The following is a 12,027-nucleotide window of genomic DNA, read 5'->3' as shown; positions in this document are numbered from 1 at the left end:
GATGGTTACATCATAACGGATCTCTCATTTCCGGCCTTCTTGTACAAGAAGTACACTGTCAATCCGGACGACCTGGAAGGGCCTTTTTCAAAGGCAAAATTCTTGTTCAGGTTTGTGGCACATAATTAGCCCACCGGTGATCTCACCACCTTTTTTCAAGGCTACAAAGGGTTTTCACATCACCTTCCTCGGCCAAGGATATCGAAGGTGATGGCAATGGGACTGATATCATCCAGAACAACAGACGTGCCAAAAAGGCTTCCTGCGGGCTCAAGGTCAAAAAGCATGTAGCGCAAATCATCCACATGGAGAAGGTCACTCCTTGCCTCAATCGCATATATTGTCTGCCAAGTAAGTTTTAGTGTTCAATGAGGTTAATAGTAGATGCTAACCGAAGTTACAGGTAAGGTTTGCGCTTTCCTCAGTGACCTCCTGGCGGTCTGTCGACAGAGACTTCAACTACGTCCAATTCTGGCGGACGGTTGTGGACTTCTTTGAAAGACCCCCCAGTCGAGAAGCTCAGCGCAGGGTTGACAGACTCCTCAAATGGTGGACCAGGTGCGCTACATACTATCTACTTTACCTACCAGCCTTTGCTTCAGCTTCACCATTTAGGAAAGGTTTTCTGAAGGAGTTGCTGTGTAGACCTTAGCAACGCAGCAAAGGCCAATATGTCTGTTAACACTCTGGCAAAACAGAGGGCGCAATGCAATGATGCTGCTTTTGATTCCCCCTAGTAATTTATCACTGTCTTACTGTCCTATTTACATCCGAATTATATTTTGCTATTAATTTTATGACTTGATGTACTTGCTTGGTGTGAAATGCCCTTTTGTGAGAACTTACAGACCTCTTCATGACCATGAATGATTTAAGTCCCAGTGTGCACATGCTGAATCCAGCAAGTAGAGGACAGCAATCTTGACCTCTGTATGTTTGATCTTTGTGCTAATAGACTGTTATAAAATACGAATGATCTCTAGAACGCCGTTCAAATTCCAGTGTGCATATCCCTCAGTTTGATTTACATAGGCTGGATCTGTACGGTGTTTTATCTCCGAGCCAAAAGGCCGTGACAGATATGGGTAATCTCCATAGCATGCTTCAAGTTGCGGTGTGCAGATCCCTCAATGTGATTGAAATAGGATGGATCTACAAGGTAGAGTGCAGACATTGCAGGTCGTTGTATTTTTTTAGATCCGTGCTCATAAGACATTACAAATACAAATATTCTCAAAAGCACTGTTGAAGTTCCAGTGCGCGGATCTTCGCAAAGACACACAACTGTCCTGATGGCATGGTGCATTACACAATTCGCTCGTCGATTGAGAAGCGTGGTACCAGGGTGTCCCATGACTGACTGCTGTCAAGTCCTGAGTGAAGGGAACATACCATAAAGATACAGCATCGGTGCAAGGGTACAACTTCTTGGAACAGTACCCAGATTAGAATACAACTCATAGTCATTAGTTATACTACGTAAAATCTCTTGAACATTTGAAACAAGATATGAATTGACTTTCACTCACTTGGCAAACAGATCAGAGCTGCCGCGCAAGGTAACGGCGTTTTCACACAGATTCCCAATTGATGTATGGCAGACAATCATTAGATATCTAAAACATAGAGCATTAAAATTTTAAATGGTATATGTATTTATTCTCAGCTCACTCATTGGGCACATCGTCGAATCTTTGGAAGATGCTGTATTTGACTCTTACTCAGACGATTATCCTATAATTGACAGACATCAAGGATTTCAAGCAGAAGGCGTGAAAATGCAAAGCAGTACATACATTTATTCTTACTTGCTCATTGAACACATCGTCAATCTTTGGAGGATGCTGCATTTGACTCTTAGCTTCGAAGTTGTGAATGTGACCTCTTGAGATTGCAGTTATGATTCATCTGGCTCGACCATTAGCTTTACCAGACATCAATTTAGTCTCGCTCACTTGGTGGACAGTCGTCGTTCACTAGAAGATCATGTCTTTTCCTCTTGGCTTTGCAATTGTGAACCTTACTTCGACGTGGTGGCTGTTGATGCCTCTAGATTGATTATTAGCTGTTGCTCCACCTTGTCACTAAGTCTGAGGTGAAGCAACGGGAGCGCCCCCCTCCCGATCACAAGACTGTTTAAGAAAATCAGCAACTATCCTTTCCTATGTAGGTCAAACATGATTATGTGACGAATCGATAGCAGAATTTTGCTGATGCTTGTGATTGTGTACTATATATCGCTATCTATATCATTCTAATTTGTCCACCAGTTCTCTGATGAACTTGAACATTCTTTGACTGTTAGTCACTTACGACGCTGATTAAGAAAGCATGGAGAACGACTTGCCAGATGATCTAACCGTTAACGCCCTTTATTACTCGAACAACTCGGGACCACATTGGCGGAGGTTCATATGGCGATGTCTGGAAATGCAATTGCAATGCAGGTGCCAGTCTATCATGCCTCGTTAGTCGATGTGTTGGATTCATTCACTACACAATTGGCTGACATCAGGAAAAACCTCAAAATGCCGTAGCCCGGGTGACAGCTATATAGCACTATGTAGGCACAGTAGCACTGTGTAGGCACACCTTACACTACATTTACGTATATAGTGCTATATAGTCTAAAGCCACGCTACATGCAGCTACATAGTTACGAAGGCAAACACCATGGCTACAGGTAGCTACAGGAGCTACCACTGCGCTACAGGCAGCTACAGGTGCACCCGTAGTACGTACAGTGACATGTTGTTGTATTTAATTACTTATAACACATGCACAAAACATTTCGCCATCAATGAACTCATTGAAATAAAATCGTTCACCACCTCATATGCATTTCCACTTCTCAACCTCAGATCTACTGTTTGTCAGACCCTTCAGTCATATGTACTGCAGAACCGAGTGATAGGACATGTACATTGACCTGCAAAACCAGGTGTACAGGACAGCGGCCGGCCCATGCAGAACCAGACCTGGCCGGTGTTGCAGAACCCTTGCAGGCTGGTGCCCTATTATACACAATGATATCTCTGCAGTATCTGTGTAGGCCGGTGATAGGCCTGGTCATGCAGGCTGCATAGAGGGGCCGGCCAACATGCTGCTGGTATCTGACACAGTAGGCCAGCCTGCCTCTGCAGTATGTGGAGGGCTGCTGGCCGGCCTAAGAATCAATTGTTGCTTGCAGGGCCAGCCTGCTTTAGCAGTCTGCAGGAGAGGGCCACCCAGCATGCTTCTCATATCTGGCTGAGTAGGCCAGCCCCCCCTTACAGTCTATAAGGAGGGGCCGGCCAGTGTTCCTGTGGGCATCTGGTCCAGTAGGCCTGCCCACCTTTGTAGTATGTGGGGGGTGTCCGGCCGGCCTAGGAATGAATTCTTGCTCGGCCAGCCTCCCTTTGCAGCCTGCATAGAGTGGCCTGCCCCCCCTGCAGTATGTGGGGGGTGGCCGGCCGGCTCAGGAGTGAATTCTTGCTTGGCCAGCCTCCTTTTACAGTCTGCATGGAGAGCCCGGCTGGCATCCTGTGGGCAACTGGCCCAGCAGGCCTGTCCACCTCTGTAGTATGTGGGGGGTGGCCGGCCGGCCTCGGAGTGAATTCTTGCTGGGTCAGCCTCCTTTTATGGCACAACCACACACTCAATGACTTTCTCAATTGGGGGGTTCCTCTCCTTTAACAACAGTTTCCGGAACTTAGTTGTTGCATCCAACTGGTGGCAGGATCACTGGAGAACACGTTATGGTCTGCATGGAGGGACATACATTCACAGACAAGGGGTGAGTGTAAAATGGAAGGAGCAGATGATATGTAGAAAGGGAATATGTTAATGAAGTAAACTCGCCATTCATGCAAGACGCTGGGATTACAGTTATCCCTGACCCAATTGCAGTCAATGGGCATGTCCTCAGCAACACTAGGTCTATGGTTAACATAAATCTGTGCAGGCACTCGATTATCAAAACTCGCCATTCATGCAAGACCTTGGGATCACAGTTATCCCTGACCCTGGATGGATGAGTTTGAGTGAATCCTTAGTGCACATTGCAAAAGGAGGCTGGCCCTACAAGCAAGAATTCACTTCTAGGTCGGCCAGCCACCCCCCACATACTGCAGGGGTGGGCAGGCCTACTGGGCCAGATGCCCAGAGCATGTCGGCCGGCCCCGACATGCAGATTGCAGATGGAGGCTGGCCCTGCAAGCAAGAATTCTCTCCTAGGCCGGCCAGCCACCCCCCACATACTGCAGGGGTGGGCAGGCCACTGGGCCAGATGCCCAAAGCATGTCGGCCGGCCCCTCTATGCAGGCTGCAAAGGAAGGCAGGCCCAGCAAGAATTCATTCCCAGGCCAGCCGGCCACCCCCCACACACTGCAGAGGTGGGCAGGCCTACTAGGCCAGAAGCCCAAGGCATGCCGGCTGACCCATCTATGCAGGCTGCAAAGGGAGGCAGGCCCAGCCAGAATTCATTCCTAGGCCAGCCGGCCACCTCCCACATACTGCAGAGGTGGGCAGGCCTACTATGCCAGAAGCCCAGAGCATGTCGGCCGGCCCCTTTACACCATGTTTACATTCTGAATACTCACATCACACTTTTTTTTACAAGTCAGGAAGATCAATATTACATTAGCATGTCAACTCGTGAACTATCAACTTGTTATAAGTAATTTTCCTTCAAAATTCTTGAGACCCTGAGCTGAAAATTCTGCCCACATAGATGCCTGCCTCTCAGCATATGCCCTACTTCCCATTCTTGATGCTTTCATCTGCCCGAAACTCTCCACCTCTCCTCCTGTGTCCGAAACCAGGACATGGTCCAAAACATTTCATGCTGTACCAATTTCAGTTCTTCTGACCAACGGTCATACCAGTGCTTTAGCTTTCAACCAATTCACACGATAAACTGGAAATGGGGAATATAAGCTGATTACCTTGATAAAAAGCAGATCACAATAAAACTTACACTCGTTCATCCATACATTCTTCTGACTGTCCTCTGCATTGTTGATCCTCCAAAACCAAGCCAATTTATCTGAACCCTGCCCATGCCTGTTTTCTTCTGTGACTTCTTTGCTCACCACTAGGTCCTGAGGCTTTAGGGGTTGATACACTGCCACTGTATCAGAGTCAGCCCCTAGGCGGAGCATTGCAGCCCTTGCCCGGCTGTAACCTCAGGCCTGTCTGTTGATGGAGAGAGTTATCTTTTGAAGTTCCCTTTTAGATCTAGTGCCCTGGTGATGGACTGATTTGTTGGAGTGTATTTTCTCCCAAAGCACAACTGATCTATCACCCAGGGCTTGATGGAGCTTTTCCAGGCAGTCATTTGCTTGACCCTTTCGAAGCTCAAGTTCTTCTTGACGTAATGCCAAGACAACATCATCCATGATGTGACCAGAGGCTGCCCATGATGGCATCCAAATCTCGGTGACTTCTGCAGGTGAGTCAGTATTACCCTCAAGGTCAAAAATATCCTCTTCCTCTGGATCATCCATACTGGATATGCCAGCCTCCTCCAGGCACAGTTCAGGGTTGTCCAGTGGTGCTCCTTCACCTCCCTCCAATTCCATACCATTAGTCATGACCTCTGCAGCCTCATGGAACTTAATAATCCGTGCCATGACCTTCTGCCTTTTTTCTTCTATCCCGGTTCTCTGAGAAGCAGTCGGATCCTGGGGCAGCTGCCTTATAGACAATCTCAAGGCATCTCTAGTAACACAATTTAAGTCAATCCAATCCCAAAGTTAGAATATCTTACTGAGCATTTTCTATATTTATACCTGTCAATCAACCATGCAACAGACCCAGTCCTACCATTAGCAGATAGTTCATTTTCGGTCAATCTGAGACATATTTCAGCCATAGTGGGTGCTTTAAATTATTTTCCATCAGGGCAAAATCAATGTCCACAACATAAGACCTACCTTTGTCCATTTTAAGCTGATAGATGTCAAGAAGCTCTCCACGGTCCTGAGCTGCTTTTTCAGGCTGCCTTTTTCCACTCCTGAACATCAGCCAAATCAAGTGATCTGGTTAATTCCTCGTATGGACCCTGAGTGTCACTAATACCCTGTAGGGCTTGGCGATACTTTTTGAGTAATGACTTGACTTTTGTAAATTTTATGTCAGGCGAAGTCACAGAAACCAGAATGAAGGGGACTTGCCAATGCTGACCAGCTTCTTCCAATTGGAATCCCGCATATGGTCATCCAATACTTCCTGTCTGTGAGCCAAAGACATGGATCTCGCAGTGGGGGAAATCTTGTTGAAAGGAGCCCAGAGTGTCTCCAATATTTCCCCATCAATATGTGCAGCTCCAGTCATAAAATTCAGGCTGAACCTAGGAAAGCATTGAAGCTTATGTGCGCTCAAATGAAACTTGCCAATTGTGGGCAATATTTCAGTCCCCTCAGGAAGGGACAGATGATAGCTCTGGTCCACCCGTTCAGCAAAGTGAATACTCCACTGACATGCAACATCATAGATGATGAGCGCACTGCCAATATGTTCGGGCGTATATTTCACTGCATTGCAAATGGAATAGTCCATGTTCATGTGCCTGACTACAGGGTCAGTCCATTGTCTGAAATAACAAAACAATCACAGACCGCTCTCCCTTTTGGAAGTCTACCACTGCATGAGGAACAAAGCATCCATGCCTAGCACATGCTGTTGCCCCAACCTCTGTAGCTCTTAGGTTGCTTCTTTGGATGTTTGCTGCATTCACTGCCCGATGATTGCTGCAAGTGGATTTCTTCAAAAATATTATAAGTCAGGAGGAACCGGTCATCCAAAATCATCACTTGCCTCTCTCTCTTCTACAGAATCATGGATGTGAGCTTGATAAGGTCCCTCTGTTACCATGTATCCCTTTCCATCTGCTAGAGAAACATCGTCTTCCGGAATTTTCATTTTCATATGTTGTGCTGTGAAATTTCCATTGACCACATATCTTTGCATATCTAACCACCTACCACAGACCAATAATGAGTGACATACTACTGCAATAGTTACAAGTCAGCTTACTCTTCATAGTCATATCTCCAAGATGTCAGCAAGTTGATTCCAGGCTGCGGACATGCTGGGCAATAAAGGGCTAAATCCCCTAGACCAGGGGATCGTTCAGTGTCATGTCCAAACCCAAACCTTTTTCTATTAACCAAATCCTGCCATATACGTGACACTCGCATAAGTTCACGGTAACGGTCCTTTTTGTCCTATCAGCTTGGCACACAATCATAAGAAATTACTCACCGGTATTTTATCAGGGAATGCATTGTTTGTGAACCGAATGGAGCTTTTGATAGAAACTCATGGCTGAAGTCTTGCACTCCAAAGCGTCTATGAGGAAGTTATTCCAGGACTATCGAATGTGAAAGCAGATTGAGGGCGAGTGATACTGGCAGGAAATAACCTTGCTTTCATGAGATGGAGATGCCGTGCCTTCTCAGCTCCAGGACACTGGCACCATGATACACTGTGTGAGTAAACACCAGTAGAGTACACAATGACCAGGTTAGATACTCCTAACTGCGTATCATTAATTGTATCCCCCTCCTCCTGTGCAAACACATCTTCCATGGCCCCAAGATCTTCCCAGGGAGATGGGTCTGGCTGATGTGAGATATTGGGGCATGGTTCCCCCCCATGGCCAAGATACATTATATACCCTTGAGCCTGCAGGGTAGTAGTCTCATAGAACCTGCCATTCCAGAGTTGAAGGTTGTGGAAGGGGTTGTGTTGATGAGTTTTAACAACACAAGAAGGACACCAAGCATGTGTTCCTGAGCAAGACAAACACCGGATCAACCCCTCTCCTTCTTCACAATCTTTGCATTTCCCATCGTTGACCAGCTGCTCTAACTCCAATAACACTGAAAGATATTCAGTGCACCAAGGCAAGTAATCTCGAAGGAAATCATTTTGGGTCTGCACATGATTTTTTTTTAAAAACTCGAGACTTCAAAATTCAATAAACTCACTTTTGTTTTTCTTTTCATACCATCCAAGCCTCCCATCCAAAAATCACCATGAACCTCTTGGTCGTATTCCACCGGTGTATGATCTTCAATATGGTGATGCCTCTTTTGTTTTGATGGTGAAGCCACTTCTATCTCACTATCAGAGTCCTCATAGACAAATGATGCATTAGCTTCTTTCCACAAATCTTTTCCCCTCCGTGTTTTTGAAGGGATATATGCATATTTATAAGCGCCTCTTTTTCTTTTTGATGGGCGAGTTCCAGATGAAGATGGCTGGACTCTGACCCTGTTTCTATTCCTTGGTGTGATTTGCGAGCTCATGAAATTGAGAGTCTGTCAAAGGGGACAAAACAACAAGAACATTGGCATTATTGGGGCAGTCCACCACCACCACCACCGCCCACACACCCCAAAACAGTCCTGTTCCTATCCTAACTATATTTGTAATTTATTGGCTCTCCGACCCGTGTGTTTGGGTTTCCTCCCTATCAACTCTAAAAAGTTCCTCTGCATAGGAAAACTTGGCCTTGGCACTTTTACTCTATCATGCACAGCATCCTTCATGAAATGGGCAACCACAATTCTTTCTCCATTAATCCAAGGACCCACAGAGTGCTCCAGTACCCTACCAGCAATATAGACCATTGCACCAGGCGAATAGTCTAGCTCTGCATGGACATCAGCCAAAGAAAGAGTTGCATGATGGTTTCGACCTAAACTGACCAGAAGATCAAAAAGTGAAGGAGATCCACCAGGATCTCTGTGGCTGAAGGTTGTTCGGTTGGCAATAATTTCCAACCCTGAAAAGATAGAGGGCCAAGAATCCACTGGAGCCGAATTATTTTTTTGCCGCCGAACTTCCTTGACAACCTTGGAAAATGCAGAGAAACCTGATTCAAAAAGTTCTGGTGCCACTGCTGCAGTAATGGAGTTCCATAGAAATTCTGATGTTGTCAAAGCTGCTAGCCATTTTTGGACCTCCTTTGAGTTATAAGACTCTGACGTTACCAGAGGATCTATCAATCGCTAATCACCAAGCAAGAACTGGGAAAATTCAGCACTGAAAATACAATACCTCTTGTCTTTGCATGAAATATGCAGGCGACACAGTAATCCTACCAGCCCCAAATTCACCCCCTCCCTCTGGCACCACAAAGCCATCATCTCGCCAACTCTTTTTTTGATCCGAAATGGGCGGCAGGGTATCAAGAAGAGAATTTTGTAAGCCTGAGGTAGCATTGTTAACGTACTCCTAATTAATTAATCAGCCCCTGAGAAAAAATCCCATCCAGAAACATACTAGACGAGAAGGTGACAAAATATTGGGGAGGTAAACCATCAAGATTCTGCCATGCCTGTCTACAATGGTGGCCGGAGTGGGAAATTTTGCCGAGCACTGCCTCAGGGAAGTACTTCTTGAGCCTTTCCGGTTCGGAGGTTGCTGACCCATCCCGATTTGGTGGTGACAACTTGACCCTGTCAGCATATCGATCCACATCCCAATCAACATTGACTATACTTCTGCTTTAGAATTCATGACATTTAAAAATATTTTGGGACACTCACTGGGATTGACCATTGCATGGGCAATAGTTAGTGCAGCCCGATCAATTTCATATACTGAAATTGATGTCTCAGTAAATGTAGTGTCATCCGGTGTTGCCAAGCAAATCTGGAGGTGGACTGATATTCTTCATTCTAAAAGATTAATCAATTAGAATTCAGCTAAAATTGATACTCCACCAATAGATACCTAGCTTTATGCAACAGCTTTGTTACCACTTGCCCATCTTTCAGAACCCCCATTTCAGATGAATTCCCAAGTATATCACTGATCCTGCTACTCAGAGCTTCCCTTACTTCTGATGCCTGGCTCTTCAGGTTGTCTTCCATGGGGGATGTAAAAAAAATGAACCAAAGTTCTCATGCACTTCACACTCATTGTAGTTGTGATGTAATGAGTCTATAAATAAATATGATGTAATTAATACATCTTTGGTAACTCACACCCTAAACTCTCGGCCATTCTACTGAAGTTTACAGTACTCTGCTGTCATTTGGACCTTTCTCATATCGAAGTCACGGCCGGCATCCTGTGGGCAACTGGCCCAGCAGGCCTGTCCACCTCTGTAGTATGTGGGGGGTGGCCGGCCAGCCTTGGAGTGAATTCTTGCTGGGTCAGCCTCCTTTTATGGCACAACCACACACTCAATGACTTTCTCAATTGGGGGGTTCCTCTCCTTTGACAACAGTTTCCGGAACTTAGTGGTTGCATCCAACTGGCGGTCGGGATCACTGGAGAACACATTACCATTATGGTCTAATCTCCTTTGACAACAGTTTCCGGAACTTAGTGGTTGCATCCAACAGGCGGTCAGGATCACTGGAGAACACATTACCATTATGGTCTAATCTCCTTTGACAACAGTTTCTGGAACTTAGTGGTTGCATCCAACTGGCAGTCGGGATCACTGGAGAACACATTACCACTATGGTCTAACTCGCCATTCATGCAAGACATTGGGATCACAGTTATCCCTGACCCAATTGCAACATGAGAGGACGAGCCTTTGATGACCATTAGTCATTCGGACCTTTCTCACACAAAGTCAGGACAAAGTTCGTGTGCAGGCACTTGATTATCAAAACTCGCCATTCATGCAAGACGCTCCCGGTCAACAATACACTCGCAAACTTCCTCCGGAGTTCTCATTATCCATGGTCAAAATTTCATCCAAGAATCTTCAGGATCGCCTGGCAGAAAGGAAATATGTTGAACTCGAAGGAACCCACTCCTCACCAACCTCAAACTGGCCTCAAACACTAATAACTCGACCATGGCACGACAACCACTTCATTTTATTCAAACAAAATACATAGTCATATGTGTGGGGGGAAACTTACATGAAACATACATAAGGATTCCGGGCAGAATTTCGTGTGCTAGAACCAATGCGTGAACTTGTGGGACTATCTAGTATATCGTTCAATGATCTATCACTGAAATCTGTTGCCTTTTCCATCACTCTCACGATCATGTGACTCAAAAGTTGGGCAAAGATTTAAGCATCACATGACCAGAAAATGCCCATAAAGGGTAATACATTTGCGCTGAGCTCTACATTAAATACAGTCCAAACCAAAAAGCTAAGGTAAAAAAACTAAAGTAAATGATGCAAGACAGGGATGGAGGAGCCCTCTCCATCCTAGCCTTGCACCCTACAGTACATAAAGGAAGGTAAAAATGTAGATTAATGATCAATCAACTATAGCATTAGTTAGTATGATATTGAATATTAAAATGACGCTTACAGGATTAAACTTGTTAAGGAAAGGTGGTAGGCACAGAAGGTGTAGACCACCAAAACTATAGTGCAAGTCAGTATGATCTTCAATGTTAAACTGATGCCTACCTAAACAAAAGGCAGACACAGTGCAACAGAAAATGTGTTATAGAACACTAGAAAAATAAACTGTTAGTACAGAACACACTTGAAAACTGGAAAAACAGGCCAGCACTGCGGAAAAACCTTGAAAACAGAACAAAAAACAGGCGCACCACAGAAAATGTCATAGAAAGCTAGAGATAAGTCAGTACAATACAGAGTAGATGTGAAAGCCCAAGCCCCAGTACCCACAATTCAAGGTGTCCAGTCCCTGGGGACATGGATAGCCAAGAAAAACTCCCCCAGAACCCACATCAAGGTGTCCAGTCCCTGGGGACATGGATGGCCAAGACAAACTCCCCCAGTACCCACAATTCAAGGTGTCCAGTCCCTGGGTACATGGATGGCCAGAAAAGTACATAAAAACCTGAAGAAAAGTCAACTACTTGAAGAAATAAGGAGACACTGACCTTGGGCGTGTCTATGACATGCCCAAATCACTGTAAGTAAGAGACAGTCAGTATACAAAGAGTTGGCAAAAGACTAACCTGAAAGGCGCGCTATCAATAAGGATTGATAGCGCGCCGCCTGTGAAGAACCACTATGAAAAATAAACCAGAAGTTAGTACTGTTAACAGATGTACAAATACTCACCTTGTGGGAGTGAG

At 45.4% G+C, this 12,027-nt stretch overlaps 6 protein-coding genes across 6 annotated transcripts; 2 read left to right on the top strand and 4 right to left on the bottom strand.

Moving 5' to 3' along the window:
* Window positions 1–397: 397 nt before the first annotated feature.
* EDB91DRAFT_1018627 (uncharacterized protein) lies at window positions 398–559 on the top strand (the record flags this gene model as incomplete). Its single annotated transcript, XM_041312521.1, has 1 exon — window positions 398–559. A coding segment is annotated over one exon (162 nt), but the record flags the coding sequence as incomplete, so codon positions are not given.
* Window positions 560–3,435: 2,876 nt separating this feature from the next.
* EDB91DRAFT_1090503 (uncharacterized protein) lies at window positions 3,436–4,849 on the top strand (the record flags this gene model as incomplete). Its single annotated transcript, XM_041316645.1, has 5 exons — window positions 3,436–3,561; window positions 3,719–3,775; window positions 3,944–4,373; window positions 4,431–4,501; window positions 4,712–4,849. The coding sequence occupies 5 exons, from the start codon at window positions 3,436–3,438 to the stop codon at window positions 4,847–4,849; spliced, it is 822 nt and encodes a 273-aa protein (XP_041168328.1).
* Window positions 4,850–6,126: 1,277 nt separating this feature from the next.
* EDB91DRAFT_1241029 (uncharacterized protein) lies at window positions 6,127–7,024 on the bottom strand (the record flags this gene model as incomplete). Its single annotated transcript, XM_041322047.1, has 5 exons — window positions 6,127–6,235; window positions 6,332–6,487; window positions 6,600–6,745; window positions 6,814–6,917; window positions 7,006–7,024. 5 exons carry the CDS (start codon window positions 7,022–7,024, stop codon window positions 6,127–6,129), a joined length of 534 nt encoding a protein of 177 aa, XP_041168327.1.
* Window positions 7,025–7,332: 308 nt separating this feature from the next.
* On the bottom strand, window positions 7,333–7,827 carry EDB91DRAFT_1067228 (uncharacterized protein; the record flags this gene model as incomplete). Its single annotated transcript, XM_041314835.1, has 1 exon — window positions 7,333–7,827. A coding segment is annotated over one exon (495 nt), but the record flags the coding sequence as incomplete, so codon positions are not given.
* A 581-nt stretch (window positions 7,828–8,408) lies between these two features.
* EDB91DRAFT_1067226 (uncharacterized protein) lies at window positions 8,409–8,945 on the bottom strand (the record flags this gene model as incomplete). The annotated part of the gene is made up of 1 exon (XM_041314834.1): window positions 8,409–8,945. A coding segment is annotated over one exon (537 nt), but the record flags the coding sequence as incomplete, so codon positions are not given.
* Window positions 8,946–11,016: 2,071 nt separating this feature from the next.
* On the bottom strand, window positions 11,017–11,960 carry EDB91DRAFT_1090501 (uncharacterized protein; the record flags this gene model as incomplete). The annotated part of the gene is made up of 6 exons (XM_041316644.1): window positions 11,017–11,091; window positions 11,286–11,386; window positions 11,466–11,503; window positions 11,732–11,786; window positions 11,830–11,859; window positions 11,908–11,960. Coding segments are annotated over 6 exons (352 nt in total), but the record flags the coding sequence as incomplete, so codon positions are not given.
* Window positions 11,961–12,027: the final 67 nt, after the last annotated feature.

The sequence above is a fragment of the Suillus paluster genome (assembly GCF_016628075.1).
Source record: "Suillus paluster strain FC165 chromosome Unknown EDB91scaffold_633, whole genome shotgun sequence".
NCBI lineage: Eukaryota > Fungi > Basidiomycota > Agaricomycetes > Boletales > Suillaceae > Suillus > Suillus paluster.
This window is presented reverse-complemented; position numbering and strand designations above follow the sequence as displayed.